This window comes from Engraulis encrasicolus, chromosome 16 (assembly GCF_034702125.1).
Source record: "Engraulis encrasicolus isolate BLACKSEA-1 chromosome 16, IST_EnEncr_1.0, whole genome shotgun sequence".
Lineage (NCBI taxonomy): Eukaryota > Metazoa > Chordata > Actinopteri > Clupeiformes > Engraulidae > Engraulis > Engraulis encrasicolus.
In genome coordinates this window covers 21,793,601-21,812,927 of record NC_085872.1, presented here as the reverse complement: position 1 = coordinate 21,812,927, position 19,327 = coordinate 21,793,601, and the positions used below count along the sequence as shown (strand labels likewise).

Sequence of the window (19,327 nt, the reverse complement as noted above, 5' to 3'; positions counted from 1 at the left end):
ACACATCTCAATAATTACACACATTACTTGATTAAATAAGTATGACTTTTATGTCGAACATACTGCTTAGTGTACAAGAAGATATTTAAATTTTAGATTACATACAAAAGCTCCATAGCACTCTTGACAAGGATTTAAAAAACCTCAGGCATCACTAGCCAGCCAAACACCGGGCGTTTGAACATCAAACTGTTGTTGACATTTTGTAGAAGTTTAAAGCGGAGCAAGCGACTGTAGTGGCATGCGTAAAATGAAGTCCTTTTAAGTAAATTATTTGACTAACATTTGTTCTATGTGTATGTGCAAGATAAAGGGATGATGTAAAGACGAGGCGCACTCAAACGCCTCGTTACAAAACAGCACTGGTCGTAGGAAGTTGCCACAGAATCCCAAATTCACAAGAAACGTTACTTTGAGTCATTATGAACTAATGCTGTCTTCTCTCGTAGGTGATTTCCATTTGACAAAGCGGCAATACTACGTTTGTCCAATCCCTTAACAATGCGATCAGGTTCCCTTCGCAGCGCCTTGGTCTCAAAAGCACCGGATGGTAATTTCTGTGCAGGATTAATTGACATTTCGGTCTGGCTAGCTTTGTGCGCTGGACCTGGTGCTTTTTGACCAGGTCTTTGAGTGATCGCCGGTAGTGTAAGCTGTTCCCTCTGCGCTTTTTTGTCCTCCCATAATTTAAGCAAACGTCGCTGATTGTTGGTCATGTCTTTCAGGTTTTGTTGCAACGACTGTACCTGATCCTCCAACAGTGTTTTGGAAGTGACAGAATTTGCCAGCTCCGATGTAAGCTCATCTATGGTCAGGCTTAGTTTACCCGCTTTCTCTACTAGAGCACTGCATTCACGCTCCTTCTCGTGCAAATCACTTATAATATCCCTCGTAGTTTTGCCTTGAAACTTGGGGTTGTTTTCCAAGCCTATTTCAGACCGGAGGTTCCTGACCTGCTTTCGCAATTCTTTATTGTCCACCGTCAATGTCTTCAATTTCTGTTTCAATGCTTCCGTTGACCTCATTCTCGTGTCGTATTGTCTTAGCTTTTCCCTCATAGCGCTCTCTCGCTGTACTGCATCGTCTCTCTCCTTTCGACATTTTTCCAGCAGTCTTAAGGTTTCGTACTTGGAGACTTTCTCCCCCTTTCCGCTTGATGCCATTGTACAATCCTCTGTCAAAACAACGGTATCGACGGCATGATGTAGTTGAATAGCTTTATGATCCGTCGGTCATTCCGCGGAGGCGAATGTCCATCAGCAGAATTTGTAGTATTCTCCCTGACGTTTGGTTCCCAAAAACACGCTCACAAAACTTTACGTCGTTCTGCAAGGTATGTCACTGAAAACAGCAACGGCAAAGCAAGAAACAGAAACGACTCCAGCATTTGACATCCTTCTGAGGTTGTCAACCAGAGTGCCCGGCAGAGGTGTAATTCTAAGCGTTGGCTAGGATGACCATTAATTAGGGCACACCAAAAGTTGACACAGTTTCAAGTGACTTTCTTTCTTTTTTCTTAATGACTAAAGTTATGTTATCAAACTCCATCGTTTTTATGTGCGTCATAGAAACATTGTATTTTTAAAAAAGAAAGAAAGAAAGAAAAAAAGAAACACTTTACTTTCCAGTGATGCAACAGAAAGTCACTGTAGGCCTACCTCAGTCTATCACCCCAGATGAGACTGTTGTGAGAACGAATAGCACAGCTTCAACAAGGTCCACATAATGCCTTACATTCATTCCTCTAAATTTTTTAAACCATTGTATAGAATGAAGGCCACTGGAGTACAATTACATTTGTTCAAACAGGTTGAAAAACCTGTCCAAAAAAACTATCCCTGTAGTGACCGAAGTAGTAGTAGTAGTTCCTCACTGCAAATTGAATCGGAATCTCAACCTGGTATTCATAGCATGTATTCCAATCCACAATACACAACTTGTAGAGTAGTATGTCAGAGCCCGAGACTTAAATTACAGCTTTATGACATATCAAGACAAAGCAGACAGAAGCCAAATGTAGTGTAATTAACTATAGAGTAGAAAAAAGGTAAATTTAATGTTAAAAAACTGTACATCTTCATTGAATGATACATGGCAAGTACCAGCAGGAAAACCAAATAACATAGAATTCAAAAATCAGTAGTAAAGTTGCAGACATTGTTGACACAATGAATGTTGTCCTTAACATCTACCCACATGATCGTTACAGCCCAGTTCATGTACATGGTTGAATTTAAAATGTTATTTTACTTTTACAAATCCCCAGAATAAATGTGGTTTTACATTAGGCAACAGTATCATGATCAAGCCAAGTGATCAGTTCAAAGGAGTGAACTGGCTAAGCCTACATGGAATGTCCTCCAGCACCAGGAGCACCCATCACATAAATATTTGAAACCCCAGCTATATACATAATTACACACCCCAATGTAAAATAGGTTGTTCAGTAACAAAAACCTTGTCGCAAGACAATTGAGAATTTGGTGCTTGTGTTAACCATGTCGACACAAATGCAGTCTTACCAGCACCCCACTCAGATAATGGCTGTTTAGACAATGCTCAACAGCACGAAATCCAGACGAAAATGACTTCATCGCCAAGGCAACCTGATTCTTACTAATAAGGCAACAGGAGAACCTGCAATTAAAGAAGAATAACACTTGCTTTGGGAAGAAGAAATCATGTCGAGGAAGTCTCATCTCAAGTGGCAGCATGTCAAGACACCAATACAATTAAATATCATTAAGAAACATGAAATCAACTCGTGTTACAGGGGTCAATGTCACATCACCATTAATTGAAAGATGATTTCAATGCTGGTGCAATCAGGATGATTACCCATGCATATGTCTCTCTTGTCCACCAAAAATATTGATTAAAAAAAAAAAACTGTAGTAGTACCTATAGCAGTTGAATCTAAAACTTTGTTTCCATATAAAGGGTGGATTTAGGGTGAATGCATGTATTGTGCATGGAGGTACAAAAAGTTTACCTTTTAAACCAAACTTATTGTTCTTATGTAGGATTTGTCTTCAGTGATGGCACTCCTTGAGCTTCTCCAACATGCCTTAAGCCAGCAGCAGCAGTAGGGTAAGGGTTTTCATGCTCCCGTGTGCTGAAGAAATATGCCTGGGGGAAGGAAATAACGTGTTGACTGATTTATTTCTATACCACTGCACACAAATGATTCAGTTTATCTCATCATTGTTATCGGATCTCTACAAGGCTATGGTGATGGCACAATAAATCTAGATAGTGAACAAACTAGACCACTTCCAATGGCCCTGAACAATGTCGGTCACCGTTTCCACCTTTCCAACACCGTAAACCTGTCCTCACGGAAGACTTAATTTGACACCAGCAAGGGCTAATCCTTTCACACACTGGCACGAAGGACTGAGGTGGAAGAGCGCCGTGTGGTCACAAGAACACAACTGGCTTTAACAGACTATGTGACTGGGGGTCATTTAAGACAGGATTTGACACCTGAACTTGTGCTGATGTGATGGCATTTAAAATGCAATCCAAGTCTAGTAGGAACTAAAACACAAGTTTAGCAACTGACCCACAAAAGTGTTGGTATACACATATTGACAGTACACTGTCAATGTATACACACTGTGCTATTTGCAAGGCTTCTTCAAAAGGATTCGGAGATTTCTGTTCCACAAGATGACTAGATGATTACCTTGCAGCCGACAGCTAGGAGGACATGCAGAGCCACGATCGTCATGACAATGGCAACGGCAACCCTAGGACGGTCCTCTCGAATGGTGGGCCAAAAGGTCATCACCAGAACCGATCCCGAGAGACAGAGAGCAGCGACAATGGAAAACCACCTCACCCCTTCACTTGGGATGATCCACAGCACCTGATAGTAGTACACAGTCAGCCCATGTCTCAGTACAGTATAGATACAGTAAAAAGTAAATACAGAGAAATAATAATTCACAGCTCCTGGGATAATTTCACTCACCACAGCTGGTATGTAGATTGACAGTGAATAGCCGTAGACACAGACAATCTCCAGGAATGAGTATGAGACGGAGCTCATAACCTTGCTGCTGCGCCATGTCAGGAAACCCCAGAGAGCCAGTGGAACAAGCCAGGCATAGCTATAGATGGCAGTAGCTGCCATAGTGACTGGAGACAAAAGTAAGAAATCATAATGTGTGAATACAATTATTTCTTTAAAACACTTTCTTTTTTAAAAAATCTAAGCAAAATTCGTATTCATTTTAAGCTTACCCTTTCGAAACTCGGGCACATATTTATAGTGTGGATCACCACGTTGTACCAGGAAGGTGGATATGTTCCCACTTATGGCGATTGCAAACACAAGAGTTGCACATATCCAAAAGGGTCCTGCAGGTACATGAATAATTCTTAGCTGCCTTTCCATTCCAATAAACAACAGACTGTGTTAGGGATATGCTGCTGCTTCACTTACCATAGAGATCCGGGTTACTGCGTATGTGTAGGGAGACAAAGTTTTTTCCACGCCATGGCAATATTGATCCTAATATTCTGCTCTTGACCTAAACACATATGAAGCAAGAGTAAAGGAATCTGCCGTTGTAAAATAAAATGAGATAAGCTGTGAAGATTCTGTAGAGTTAGCTAGAGATGTGTGAACAGCCTACCTCTTGAGTGTCCACATTGAAAAATGTTTGGTAGTATTCAAATGTCCAGAATGGCAAGCTTTTCTTTTCATTGGGAAGAAGCTATGAAATAAAACAATGATATTAAGGCTGAGTAGCATCATCATGAAAGCAGGTTCAAATCGTTAACGTGAATAATCCCGCTCACCTCGGCTTTGGCATCATCAGTATCCAGATCATCATCGTTGAAACCTTGAGCAGTGGGTCTTGAGCTCTTGCTTTGTTTTTGAGAGTTCATGATGCCATCCATGTCCACAGATGTGGAATCCCTGCTGCCGGTGATGGGGAGTTTCCCATCCTCATCAAATTCTAAGAAAGCATCAGTCATTTGTGAGTGAAATGTAAACTCTGATCGTGACCATGAAAGAGAGAGAATAGGCTACATTTACTCATCACTTAATTACTTACATACTCACCTTGGAACTGAAGTAAGAAATCACTGTTTGCCATTTAGAACAGGCCTACGCATGGATCACGGACACTAGAGGGGGCAATGGAAGGTAAAGTAAAATTATTAATACATACTGGCAACCGTGTGCCATTTGTGTCTCATCCAAGTGTCTCATATATTTGTTCAAGAATGCACCGCGCAATAGGAGATTGTGTCCTATTCAGTTACAGCTCCTGTTCCAAGGAAACTAACTAAACAGAGAATCAAATATGGCTACTAATTATTCTGTTCCAGAGACATAGAGAGAGGTTATCATATAACCCTTGTAAAATAATGATGAACTGTCACTGGCGCCTTTAGTAAACATGCCTTCCCGGACGTTTCCTGGAATCAAAAAGGCCATTGGAGCGCAGGGCACATAAATTAGCCTAGCAATATTCTGACGTTTTGCTAAATATCATTCAAGCTAAACGTGTCAAGAATTATATAATTATGTTGACGCCTATAACCACAACAGAGTCACTTGTTTGATATGGTTTACCGATCGGTGTAATATCGAAAAAGACATTTCAAAGTTTGACTTAACTTACCACTGGGGAAACTCGAGAAGTGGAGAACACAACTTGCTCTCAGACAACAACAATATACATCACATCCTACATTCATATCAAAATAAAGGTGCAATTAGATTGAGCCGGTTATTAAGCCGAGACTGGCCGGTTATCATTTACAAGATCGGATTTGACTAATCTGACAAGGCAAGAATATATATATAAATCACTATAATGGTAACGTTTACATTTTCTTTTATTTCGGTTGTATAGAACATGCACCGAGGTGTTGTCAAATGGCACTTTTACGTTGACAAAAATAAGCTGTTCCTTTAAAATCAGTGCCCGGGTATGGCAGTTCCCTGTCAATGACTGTGTGGTGGACACGAAAGACTTTAGAGAAGAATTACAGTACTGCCGGAAAAGTTCATTGAAGTGTGTAAATACAGCAACAACATCCAACTTTCGTTGGCACTGTGTAACCAGTCTCCTAGTTGGGCCATAGGGAGCGATCGTCGCACTGCTTTTGGGCTACCGTGGCGAGGACGTGCCCCAACACGAAGGTTCCACACTATGAACTCAGATGAAACTTTTCCCCACGATGGGCCCATCTACGTTCAGGAGCAAGGTGTTTTACGCTGTACAAACTATCCACACAAGGTTGTCAAGTCATTTGGGAAAAGGCCTCTAAGGCTTACTTCTAATGATGTAACTTTGCGAACGAGAGCTGTTCACGGCCAGAGGAAAGACCACTTCATCAACACTCTGGACAGCGAGGGGAACATCAGACATACTGCAAAGTCCTTACTTGATCTGTGTTTACTTTACGTTGGTGAGAATGTTGAATGCATTGAATCTCTCGTTGGCTTTCCCGAACAAATGGCTGCCAGGCTTTTTGCAGTGGCAGAAGAAAAGAAAAAGTTTTCAGAGGAAGAGACGGGTTGCAGGGCTTTGCAGGTTTTTTGTGAAGCATATGAAGATCTAGTGCTGAAGTCATTATGCTTGAGGAACAGGTAGGTAACCTAAAACAAAATCACATTTGCTGTAAATTGTTAACCGTGGGATTTAAGTTACGTTTAATTTTTTTGATGATTCAACATTTTTTTTGCCAAGATTTTCAGTGGTCTTTGAAAAATGGGAAGCTATCAAGACATTTCAGAGTGTCCACTGCTTGGACCTTCATGGATGCGAGTTGGGTGACAGTCATGACATCTTTGAATACTTAACATCAGACAACTTGAGCAGGTAGGCCTATGCTCTTTGCACACTAGAACTACACTGCCCCAACAGGTTGGTCAAAGTAAATGTCTTCATTCCCATTTGTTTTCAAACAGCCTGCCTATTAACATTTCACAGGAGTCTTTCCCAGTTGTTCCTCGGGGCAAACGGTCTTTCTGACGCTGGCCTTCAGAAACTCACAGCCCCAGTCAGAATAATGAAGAGAGGGCTTCAGAACCTTGAACTGCTGGACCTAAGTTGTAAGTTTAGTTTCGCTTTCAATTGGCCTATGATCCAAATATCATGATAATCTTTCAGGTCATACAGTTTCAGAGTACAGGTAATACTGTGGTAGGATTACTTTCCTTTAGCCTCGTAAACCAGGCCCTTGTACTTTACTTTATTCACCACCCCAAATTATCTGACCAGTTTCATTGAAATTGTTTTCTTTCTCATACAAGGATCTTGTCTAACCAATCAGTGAATCAATCATGAAAGCAGGAGTCTACTTGCCTGGTTATCACCAGACCTAATCACCAGTGAGATAGCATTGTGCAAAGCAGCATGGGATTTTCCTAGGCTAGGAGTCTACACATTCAGAAAGGAAACAAATCACATCCAGTCTTGTATGAGTGGCTCGTTTATCAGAATGCCCTACAGTACTAAAAGACACTTTTTCCCCTTTCAAATATTTCATGTTTTCTACAGACAATCCAATCTCCGAAAGGGCACTAGGTTACTTGGCTTGTTTTCAGAAACTGCATGGTCTTGACCTATCTGAAACCCTTATGAAGGTACTGTACTTATCTTTCCTTTTTTGCATTACTTAAAACACTCTGCATATCATGATTCCTGACATAAACTGTGCCCCATCTCAGCCAGGGACATCGTTGAATGGACTCCTATGGCGTAAAATGAGGCTGGTTTCCTCTGACACCCCCCTGAAAGCATTTTCACACTCGTGTAAAACTGAGGGCTGGGCAGAAGAGGTAACACGGATGCTGTAGTTGCCATTTTCAATGTATTGTAATTATTGGTTTGTTACGAAAAGACTAAAAGGCCTTTTGTAATGCCCTGTGTGTGCGCACGTTAGGGCTGTAACGATACACTCAACTCACGATTCGGTTCGTATCACGATTTTTGGCCTACGGTTCGATACACCCCACGATTTCTGAAATGTATCTCCACTGAACTTGGAAACACTATCACATCAAATCATAAGGTAGTTTTCTGGACTAATGGGTAATAAAAATTTGAAAGGGTGTATCACGATACTGCCTCCTTGTATCACGATACAGTATCGTGTCTCTGTGTGTCACGATTTCTCGGTTCGATACAATATTGTTACAGCCCTAGCGCACGTGTGGTCCTGTCTCTCTTTTAAGGTAATACGTCAATGGGAAGTGGAGGCTGTCAGTATGCAGAAAGTGAAGACGCCAAGAACAAGTGCCCATCGTTTTTGTAAGTATGAAGTTTGACCTGAATTACAGCATGGACAAGAAATGGGGATGACTAGGACTACAGTGTTTTCGAATAACTTTAAATTCTCATCTACTTCAGGACTCTCCATACTGTGAGATGCATATGGATTTTTTTAAATATATTATTTATTTACTGTTAATATATATTTTATTTTGTGGGCATTTGTGGGTTGCTTCCAAACAGAATCTCACTGTATTTATATAGTGACAATAAAAGCACTCTACTACTCTACTACTACTACTCCCATCTAGATGGAGTCGAGAAGATGTTCCATGAAAAACTGAATGTCAGTGCTGTGAGTGAGACGTTGAGGCTGCAGTTCTACAGGCCCGATCCAGAGACAGAATTTCAAGTGTCGCAGGTGAAGCGGGATGGGAAGAAAGAGGCCCCAATGGACTTGCCATCAAAGAGGGACTTGAAAAGAAAACTGTCCCCAGAGAGTGAGGCAGCAGTTTTGAGCAGCAAGGTTGTGAAACGCCAGTCCGTACCCTCATTTTCTGCTGAAGATTTGGACTTATTGAACAGTTACTGACACATTTGTCAATATCTGGCTGGAAATATTACAAGGGAAGGAGCTGGCTGGTTCAGATAAAACGTTCAAGGTTGAGAATATTTAATATTTACAATAAAAACTCCAATAGAACTTTTCTGACTCTGCTTGTCATTTATTTTGTCTTGGGTCAACATAGAATCAGTGTTGAAAACAAATATTTCTGGTCAGACAACTTCAATAGAATTTTAATGCTAAACTCATTTGATTTAAAAAACAAACAAAAAAAACATGTTGAAACATTTGCATAAAATACCAAAGCTGCAAATATTGCTAGATTCACACTGCACCATTGGCAGCAATCAAATAAGTGATTGTATTTCTTTCTCCTTTCATCAGTATTAGCTAGGAAGATAGGTGACCCGATACTTCGGTTTGTGATACAAGCGCCAGAATTGGTACAGATACTCCTTAGACATTACTATTTTCAAAAGGTACGCGGGCCACTTCAAATTCAAGATGGTTGCCCATTTTCCAATATGGCCACCATACAGATATAAATTGGCAACGGAAACAATTTGTGATACAAACACCAAACTTGGCACGGATACTCCTTAGATGTACCCAAAAATACTGGATAAGAGGAAGATAACGCAAACCATGCCCACTCAATGCAAAAGCGTGGGCTCAAGTTGGGTCTCCTAAGGGGGCGTTGTCCCCTCCTTCTTCTTCTATTTTTGGGGTGTTTGCTCAAGACGTGCGCTACCGCCATCTATAGCGCTAAGGGGACTTGATTTATTCTCAACCTCAGGACTCCGAAGGTCTCCGAAGGTCTCCTAAAGGGGCGTTCACCCGACATAAAGTGGATACCGGAAAATAAATAAAATGACGCTTCTTGTTAGATCCACTTTCTTTGATGTACCTCTGTTGATAAAGCATGCTGTTGACTTTTCCAAGATGATTCATTTTCCAAGATGGCCACCGTTCAGATGTGTCATAGGAAAATAAAACAATTGTTCAAATAATGATACAAGCACCAAAATCGGTACAAATACTCCTTAGACTTAACTAATTTGAAAGAGCATGCCTGTCACTTGAAATTCAAGATGGCCGCCCATTTTCCAAGATGGCTGCCAGAAAGTCCTGTGGGAACACTGCAGGAGATACTAGAGCAATTGTTCAAATAGTGATGTGAGCACCAAACGTGTTACAAATACTCTTCAGACACAACTCTGTTGTTAAGGTGTATGGACCATTTGAAATTCAAGATGGCCACCCATTCACCTACTGCAGAAGTTCCATAACTGAAAAACGTTTAAATTGTGATAGAAGCACCAAACTCGGCACAAATACTTGTTAGACATTATCCTTTTTGAAAAAAAATAGCCTACTTTAAACATGAAGGCCATGTATAATCCAAGATGGCTACCATTGCTTCTTATTAATGGAGACATTTTCATAATCTCTGATTTGAGGACATTTGAGAGATTACCATAATCCCTTTGATGAATTTAGATTATCTTGATATCTTAAAGTATAGGAATTTTAAAATGTGCCAATACTCACACTGGCAGCTATAGCCATCTGCAGGTCAGAAGATCAGATCATACCTTTCATGGTATTATGAATGCCATCCATATTGTGTTAGCTGTTGGGAAATGTGCAATGGGTTGAAGGGCTGTCCAGAAAATTGTGGCGGCCATGTTGGAAAATGAGCAGCCATCTTGTATTTCAATTGACCAACATCTGTTTGTCATGTCATGGAGTATTTGTACCAAGTTTGATGCTTGTATCACTTTTATCAAATGTTTCAGTCATCTTACACATATGTATGGTGGCCACCTAGGAAAATGGGCGACCATCTTGGATTTCAAGTGGCCTGCATGCCTTTTCAACAGATGTGTGTCTAAGGAGTATCTGACGATTTTGGTGCTTGTATGACCATTTGAACAGTTGTTTCAGCTGCTAATTCATATCTGTATGGCGGCCATCTTGGAAAATGGGCAGCCATCTTGAATTTGAAGTGGCCCGCGTACTTTTTGAAAATAGTAATGTCTAAGGAGTACCTGTACCTATTTTGGCGCTTGTATCACAAACTGAAGGATCAGGTCTTAAAAAGACTCTAAGCCTCCTAGCTATATGGAAATAATCAGGACTTAAGAAAATAGGGACACCATGCTCGAGAATCCAAGCAGACTCTTAAGGAAGGTATGTGTGTGAGGTGTTAAGCATTCTCGCTCCCAGAAATGCAAATTATAGAAGGCAAGTTTGCTCATTTAACCTAGGTCTGCATGGGGACCTATTAAGCCAGTGGCACTGCAACAGAGCAATACCGCCAATTAATGGTTTAAAAGGGGGAGTGTTTTAGTAGACTATATTAAATAGAATGTTATTACAACACTTATTACAACATTTGCTGCTGTGCAAGATGTCCTTAACCACGTGTACATACATACTCATCTGACCAGTCATAACAGTGCTGCCTTCCATCTTTACATAGTGACCGAGGGATACACAAGCAGTATTGGAATTCTACTGGTGTGCATTCCCACCATTGTGGTCCACACGGAGGGCAAGCTGCATCTGAAAAACACATGCAAGTACAAGCATTTTGTTCAAAAAAAACAAAAACAAAACGATGTGCTTCATACCCTCACAATAAATGTAAAAGAGTAAAATAGTCAGGAGGTGTTCTTGTCTGATGGGTTGTGATGAGGCCGATTTGGGGTTTGGAGTGACTGGGGACTGGCAGTATCAGCAGAGACAATGCAGGATATTCTGGTATCAGTGTTGCATGACCGGTAGAATGGGCATAATCTCCGCAGAAAATGACCAATTTTTAGGATCTCTGTAAACTCTGTAGATGTCTACTGCCCATCCACAAACATGTTATTGGTCATACACATTTACCACCACCTTTTAATTTATATTTGCTGTAAATCTGTAAATCTTCTATTTGCTGGTGCCAGTGTCACCTTTTTGACTCTATTACCAACCCAATGGATTTGAAATGGAACAAACAACATGTACTATCAATACAGACTTTCAGCTTTTTAGGTATTTACATTGAAGTCAGGTGAACTGTGTACTAATTATAACTGTTGATGTGAATGAAGGATATACTCACAAATGCCAATTTCATCTGAGCAGTCCCCACAGTCATTCATACCGTTGCACTTTTTATCCACAAAAATCCAAAACCTTGAGTCCCCGCACCGAAAGACTAGGTTGCTTGGTAGATTGTTGGGTAGATCACCTGAAACACATGTAGACAGTACAGTTGCAACATCTATCTACTCATCATGCTTACCTAATACAACATGGCCATGATCTTAAATTAACTTAATGTACCGGTATTTGTTTGTGTTGAAACTAAATCAGCACAAATATATTAGTCACAGCACACCTATCCACCAAATGATACTACGGAGAAGCCAGGGAGACCTAACTGCACATGTGTTGGCTTTCATCCGCTCCACTCAGGCAGTTGTGGACTCCATCACAGAGGGCTGAGGGAGGCAGGCAGGTGACTCTGTCATCACAAAGGAAGCCCGAACCATTCTGAGAGGTCCGGCACTCACGGTTAACTACATACATTAATCAGAACAAAGAAGAAGAAAAAACACTCCAATCAGAATCAGTCCTTGCTCATCAAGGTGCCTAGACTAACCTGTTCCAATGTCTTGTCCATATGGGAGCTCTTTTCTCTAATTAAGAGATTCAATATTGAATTTATTACTTCTGATTATACACTGTAGGTGAGTGAAATTCTTTGTGTTCTTGTCTCCACAAAAGATAAATAAATGAAGTGTGTGTGTGTGTGTGTTTGAAAAAAGAGCCTTGGTAGTCTTCAGCATGAGTTCAGCAATCTACTGTAATTGACTGGTGAAACACACTACTTTGGAGGAGTCTGGTGGTCTGAGCTTTCGAACTTCATACGGCTTACCAGATGGTAATAGCTCAAATAGTACATGGTTGGGATGACAAGGATCATTCAAGATCAGGTTTTTCTGCTTTTACTACATTCTGTGATTGAGTGAGGGAGTGAGTATCAACTGCAATTCCATACTTTTGACTGGGTGAAAGTCTGAGTGTGTAGATGGATAGGTGTATGGCTTTTCTGGAGATGTGTGTTTAGATGGAGGAAAAACATTGAGAACGACAGAAAATAACAAAACTAACAGAGGTTTGATCTAGCTATTTTCGCCTCTTCCTATGTGGCCATTCACATTCTGCAACAGCACTACCAACAGATTTCGATGTACGAATCTCTAAGCATCTCACCAGGTGGCTGTTTGGGGACGGCAAACACCAGTGCGATAGTGACACCTGTGACAGTCAGAGACAGGCCCGCCAGCACCAGGGCAGACACACAGATAGCTCTCCTGCTGCAGCTGCAGCACTCCCCACAGCAGTCTGAAGGAAATCCAAACACAGACTTTCAAATTATGTGCAGCGTATCAAGCCAACCAGGTGGGTCCAAAATTTGGCTATGTTAAACTGGAAGTGATGAACCTACTAATAGCCTGCATGTGCCATTAAGAAAATAAGCGCTCCAGGCTCTTCCATTAGATGATTTACCACTAACTCAGGCCAGGCTCTTGGAATACTCCCCAAGTTTGAAAGGAAAACAATTCAAGTGCATTGATCTGAATAGACATAATACCTTCTTCAAGTGCCTCAGTTGGTCTGAACTGATCATGTTCACGTTTCTAAAGACAAAATAAGAGCACTTGTGAACATTCTGATAGTTACAGCATCAACTGTATGAAAAATATCAGTACATCAGTGCCTTACCTGAGGGTACGTTCGGTTGGATTTCATCTTACCATTTTTCAGAGTATCAGTTTCCTCTCTGATCTGACACAAGAGTTACAAAGTATCTGTTCTGGCATCAACAATAGCTTTAAGTTGTGATTGCGGTCACCTAGTAACCAGCCTGTGTAGAGAAATAAATCATGGTCCCACCATTACGGTCTGACGACATGCCCACACATGGAAGAGTACACTTACAGTGATTACTTATGAATGAGTCGTTCCTTGATAAGACAGGAAGTTACATGATATCACAGACACAACAAAAACAGAAAGAGTACTACCTGACCACCATGTGTGTTTTAAAAGTTTTATTCAGGAAAAAAAACACAGCAGAATTTAATAAAAACACATTCTTATCTCTGACAGTAATCAAGGAGCATGTTACTGTTACACTTCCCCATTAAGCCCAATGTTTCAGGTTGTTGATATGCTCCATCCTCTGTACTAGAGACAACACGACTTCAGTTACAGCCAGAGTTCAGCATTAGATACCCCACAGAAAGCCATTTACCACAACCTCTTGAATCAAAGCTGTAGATAACACATCATTATTGTTTCAGGAAAGCAGGGGAAAAAACAATTCATTCTAGATGGATCCCACAAAACCAGGTAAACAATCTATAAATCTATGAAACTTGGCCATCATTGACAATGTAGCAATTCAATCATGCCAATATATAGACACAATTAATCACCCCTCCCCCACCTCCCAATATCTTTTTAGAGGCTAAAAGGGGAACATTATAGAAAATGTGCAAGAAATCAAGGTAGCAATTCCAAGTGAAAAAAATGAACTGCTAAAGAATAAGACCAAAATGCAGGGCTCATCTTTTCTCATTTCCCCGCCTACCCAGTGAACCCACAGATATCGGAGTGGATTGATGATGTTTTCAATTTCTAGATGTTAGACTGATCCAAACTGACTTTTGGTGGCAGGGGCCCTGCTTCACATTCTTCCTCAGTGGAGGTGATGATCACCAGAGAGGATGGTGGGTATGGTGTAAGCTTCTGGTCCTTCATGACCTCAATATCTCCATAGATGCTTAGCTTCTACACCACAAGATGAAAGAAAATATTAGTTACGTATTGAACGATGAGAATGGATGAGAATTTTCACATGTTGTTTTTCGACTGGTAGTGGTCATCCAGGTCACATACACTACACGCACATGCAGCACATGGCTTACCTCAGCAGGAACATACTGGTCAACAGCAGTAGCCACTGTGGCACAGCAGATCCAAATCAGAACAAGAACAGACAAAACCAGAGTGGTGGTCAGAATCCAGCCTGGAAGCCATGGGTTCCTGTGAGCAGATGTGACTGTTACCCTCAGAGTAAACATATAAAGAAAACATATACCGTATATACTAGCAAATATGACAAAACGTGTGTAAACAGTGCATCGTTAATATTAACCATATACAGCTCCAGGCCTTTTTATTAGAATACCATGAAAAAGTTGATTTATTTCCATAATTCCATCAATAATGTTAAACTGTCATGGATTGTAGATTCATGGCCCAGTTTTTTAACTATTCCAATCATTAAATTGTTTATTTTTACACATTTTGGTCTTCCAGCTCAAAAAAAACATGAATTGGGGAATTCACATCATTAGAATATTGTAATAAAATCACAATTTTCTTCATCAAAATTTGTTTCACATCAGTGCACATCAAATCAGTTGAACTTTGGTACTTTCTACACAACATGCAATGTTCAATACTTGGTTAGGACTCTCTCTGTCTTAATATTATGAATAATAACGGCCATGATGCGTTTAACATTGAAGTCAATGGCAGAAACAGTGCAAGGGAGTAATGGAAGGCCAGATATCCTTGATGCTTTGCCGTCAGCTGTTTTTGTATAGCTGACCTGGTGTCCCACACTTCACTCTTCAATATACCCTGTAGATTTCCATGCCACGTTTTGGCGCTAACTCACCAGTTTAATTCTAAATAACCAGAAATGAAACCCCATTGAAAATGAATGGGGTTTTATTTCTGTTGAGTTAGAATTAAACTGGTGAGTTGACACCAAAACGTGGCATGGAAATCTACAGGGTATATTGAAGAGTGAAGTGTGGGGCACCAGGTCAACAAACAAGAACAGCTGACAGCAAAGCATCAAGGATATCTGGGCTTCCATAACTCCCATGCACTGTTTTTGCCATTGACTTCAATGTTAAACGCATCATGGCCATTATGAAGACAGAGAATGTCCTAACCAAGTATTGACCATTGCATGTTATGTAGAAAGTACCAAATTTCAACTGATTTAATGTGACCCGAATTTTGATGAAGAAAAATGTGATTTTATAACAATATTCTAATAATGCGAATTCCCCAATTCATGGCTTTTTTGAGCTGGAAGGCCAACGTCTATAAAAAGAAAAAAAATAATGATTGGAATAGTTAAAAAACTGGGCCATGAATCTACAATCCATGACAGTTTAACAGTATTGATGGAATTATGGAAATAAATCAACTTTTTCATGGTATTCTAATAAAAAGGCCTGGAGCTGTACATTTCCTTGATTGGAGAGAAAACATACCAGTAGAAAGCGTTTTATTTATTTCAAAGTCAATAAGAACCAACCTTGACAGGCATCCAAAAAGGCTCGACTCATCCCCACTCCGGTCCACAAACATATCCCTGTCTCTCTCCTGAATGTAGCCGCGATGGTAATCTTTGTAAACGGGGCTGCCTAATCCTTGGACTGTGCAAATGAAAACAAGCATTACAACACGTTATTTGTCAGAGGAAAAAAAGCACAAAATAACTGTTTTGTACAGTAGAACAATATTCGAGTAACTTTATTAAGTTTTCAATTTCACATTGAAATTGTCCAAGCTAGAAAAACAACTTACATGATCTCTGTGGAACCTCTTCCTCTTCCATCTGATATTCAAGCTGAGGGACAAACTGAACTTGTGGTTCGGACTGTTGAGGACACAGGACACAATTTGAACAGATTGACAATTTTGGACTAATAATAACAACAACACAAATTTTATGAGGGATGTGTGCATTGCATTCTCTTTTTATTGTTTATTTTGGGTTAGGAACAGGAGTGTGTGTGTGTGTGTGTGAATGATTGAGTAAGACGTGTGCGTCAGACGTGTGTGTGTGTGTGTGTGTGTGTGTATGATTGAGTAAGACGTGTGCGTGTGTGTGTGTGTGTGTTTGTGTGTGTGTGTGTGTGTGTGTGTGTGTGTGTGTGTGTGTGTGTGTGTGTGTGTGTGTGTGTGTGTGTGTGTGTGTGTGTGTGTGTGAATGATTGAGTAAGACGTGTGCGTGTGTGCGTGTGTGTGCGTAGCTGAGATTACGCGTTTGTGTACATGTCTGTGTACTGTATTCTATATTGAATGACACTTGATCTACTGGACAGAGTGATATGAAGATTGGATGAATAACCTATAAATATGAGATTGGTAGGTGTTATGGGTTGACCCACAGAAAGGTCAATGGTTATTACTTAATTTCAGTTTATAAGAGGTCATTTAGAATAGGTAAAGAAAATGCAGTCTTGTGATCATAAGAATATTAGATTGTGGGAAGGAGTTGCTTTTTGTAGAGGAACAACCTGTGTGTTGTTAATATAACCCTAATCATACAAAGCTGAATCTAGGAGCAGTGTTGCTGACTCTTTTTTGATGGGGGAACATGTCGACAGGATTGCAAGGTGTTGCATGTTGTATGTCAGTGTGCATGAATGAAGTAGGGCAGAAAGCCTTTATTGTCATTATGTGCAGTAGAATGTGATTTGACAATGTGTTTGAGAAGGTGTCATCTGATTAGTTGTGAAACTGTCAGTATGAATGACTATTTTGATGAAGAGTAGGGTTTGGTTTTGTTGTGGTTGGGGTCAGGTCAGAAATGTAGAGCTCTGCTAATGGCTTAATCATTTAAATATGAATTTGATGATTTATTAGTTTTATGTATAAGACAAATAAAACTACTAAATTTCAGAATTGGACACCATGCCCACTGATTCTTTGTTTTTTGTTGTTGTTTTTTTTTTTTTTAAGGAACACACTGCAACACTCTGGAATCCAACATTTCCAGTTTGAGAAGAGGTATTTGAGCCATGCAGAACATGCAAAGCATTGCACAGTTAAAGGTGAATCTTAATTGAAGGTTACCTGGAAAATAACAACTTTTCCGTCATCTGCTTGCAGGTAGAATGTCCAGGAGGACATGATGAAGTTGTGAGCCTGGCTCATGACATCATCCCAAAAGCCCCTGACTAAGGCCAGAGGGTAGAGTAAATGGATCCTTGGCATCATGGCTGAAAGCTGAAACGCAAAAGAATATTGCGATGGTCAGTTCACCTTGCAACAGAAATCAACTAACAGAGTGAAATGGAGGTTGTTTGTCAACGGCCTATGCACCCAACGGCCTATGCAAATCAGGTTCGTCCATTAACCTTGTAAGACATGTAGGGGATTGTCTCAATTACTTTTTTAATAGCTCAGTGAGGTTTATCTCACTGTGCTTACACTTTATTTGCACTGTGTATGAGCGTGTACAGTGACATGAATTCTGTGCAAGCTCACCTGTTCTTGTCTCTGCCTGGCGAAAGGAAGTTGGCTTTGACATCCAAGATTGCAGGCATACTGCACATCAGCCTGGGAGTACGCCTCATGGCAAGCTAAATATAAAAAGTACAAGTGTTTAAAAGATGGTTATACTTACATGCTATACATGTATACTATATGAAACCAAACAGAGCTAAGATAAGGGCCAAATCAGCCATTTCCCCTTTTCAAACAGGAGTGACTGTCTCAACGAGGACCAGTGTGTAACAATGCATCGTATCCAGAGTTTTGACAGCCTTTTAAACCAATCCTAAATAAAGTCTTTGTTTAGTCTACCCCCATGCATTCAGCACATTTAAGTGCCCACAGCGAGGAGATCACTAGCCAAGCTTGTGTCGCCTGGGGCAATAACTTCACCAGTAGAAATACTCGTCTTACCATACTCGCACTCAGATTTAGTTTGGTTAAGGTCTTCTGTTTCACCGACAAACTGGCATATGGAAAACAGACGACAACCTCGTTGGCAAGCATAGAGTTCATCATCCTAGAAAGAAATAGTGTGTTATTTATCAATATGTCACACAAAGTAAACGGCATAACATTACGCTGTGCATGGCCCGTAACAACAGCGCAGATCAAACCACACACAACTATGTGAAGTGATTGTCAATCCACAAAAGAATGGTTGCTCAACTCTCGACATCACCATCTTTACACGTCGTGTGTTTACATTGTTTTGTCACCTAACTCTGGAAGCGCAGCACGGCACCTTGACGTTATACAATAACCAACAACTCAAACTTGAAACCCCTTGACATTCCGCATTAAGCAGAATGAAACACTTCTTTAGAAAACGACGGCAACCAAAACAAACATCATGAAACTTTGACAGATTGCCAGCTAGCTGGTGTGCTAACAAATAGCATTGATATCACATCATTACACACCCGTGGGTAAGTATGCAAACTGTAGGTCATCTGACATGTTTTGTGGCAAAAGGCAGTGTTGCCCAAAACTCCATCGAATGCATCTGACGATGCAGTCGCTGTTAAGGTGCAAGTTATCGTCAAAAGCAGCCCCAGCATGATTCTGTAGGGACCTGTCGCTCCCATTTCTGTAGCAAAACAGCTTGTTGAACGACAATTTCACACTTCCTTGATCATTGCGTTCTAAA

The 19,327-nt window shown here is 40.5% G+C and overlaps 5 protein-coding genes across 5 annotated transcripts; 1 reads left to right on the top strand and 4 right to left on the bottom strand.

The window, feature by feature from the left end:
- Positions 1 to 38: 38 nt before the first annotated feature.
- zgc:113691 (uncharacterized protein LOC503529 homolog) lies at positions 39 to 1,958 on the bottom strand. The gene has a single exon (XM_063218998.1). It carries the CDS (start codon positions 1,161 to 1,163, stop codon positions 408 to 410), a length of 756 nt encoding a protein of 251 aa, XP_063075068.1. The 5' UTR covers positions 1,164 to 1,958; the 3' UTR covers positions 39 to 407.
- Positions 1,959 to 2,017: 59 nt separating this feature from the next.
- Positions 2,018 to 5,721, bottom strand: yipf1 (Yip1 domain family, member 1). Its single transcript, XM_063218997.1, has 10 exons — positions 5,643 to 5,721; positions 5,078 to 5,142; positions 4,810 to 4,970; positions 4,644 to 4,724; positions 4,451 to 4,538; positions 4,249 to 4,365; positions 3,977 to 4,143; positions 3,689 to 3,871; positions 2,993 to 3,129; positions 2,018 to 2,637 (listed from the first exon to the last, which is right to left on the bottom strand). The coding sequence occupies exons 2-9, from the start codon at positions 5,109 to 5,111 to the stop codon at positions 3,016 to 3,018; spliced, it is 945 nt and encodes a 314-aa protein (XP_063075067.1). The 5' UTR covers positions 5,112 to 5,142; positions 5,643 to 5,721; the 3' UTR covers positions 2,018 to 2,637; positions 2,993 to 3,015.
- Positions 5,722 to 5,923: 202 nt separating this feature from the next.
- lrrc42 (leucine rich repeat containing 42) lies at positions 5,924 to 8,949 on the top strand. The gene is made up of 7 exons (XM_063218996.1): positions 5,924 to 6,616; positions 6,717 to 6,848; positions 6,960 to 7,081; positions 7,530 to 7,615; positions 7,700 to 7,810; positions 8,207 to 8,282; positions 8,555 to 8,949. Exons 1-7 carry the CDS (start codon positions 6,177 to 6,179, stop codon positions 8,833 to 8,835), a joined length of 1,248 nt encoding a protein of 415 aa, XP_063075066.1. The 5' UTR covers positions 5,924 to 6,176; the 3' UTR covers positions 8,836 to 8,949.
- Positions 8,950 to 11,227: 2,278 nt separating this feature from the next.
- LOC134466035 (low-density lipoprotein receptor class A domain-containing protein 1-like) lies at positions 11,228 to 13,780 on the bottom strand. Its single transcript, XM_063219933.1, has 5 exons — positions 13,768 to 13,780; positions 13,078 to 13,209; positions 12,243 to 12,380; positions 11,921 to 12,049; positions 11,228 to 11,376 (listed from the first exon to the last, which is right to left on the bottom strand). The coding sequence occupies exons 1-5, from the start codon at positions 13,778 to 13,780 to the stop codon at positions 11,228 to 11,230; spliced, it is 561 nt and encodes a 186-aa protein (XP_063076003.1).
- Positions 13,781 to 13,904: 124 nt separating this feature from the next.
- tmem59 (transmembrane protein 59) lies at positions 13,905 to 19,325 on the bottom strand. The gene is made up of 8 exons (XM_063218988.1): positions 19,101 to 19,325; positions 18,592 to 18,697; positions 18,172 to 18,266; positions 17,758 to 17,910; positions 16,483 to 16,555; positions 16,211 to 16,331; positions 14,799 to 14,916; positions 13,905 to 14,661 (listed from the first exon to the last, which is right to left on the bottom strand). The coding sequence occupies exons 1-8, from the start codon at positions 19,263 to 19,265 to the stop codon at positions 14,509 to 14,511; spliced, it is 984 nt and encodes a 327-aa protein (XP_063075058.1). The 5' UTR covers positions 19,266 to 19,325; the 3' UTR covers positions 13,905 to 14,508.
- Between the last annotated feature and the right edge of the window lie 2 nt (positions 19,326 to 19,327).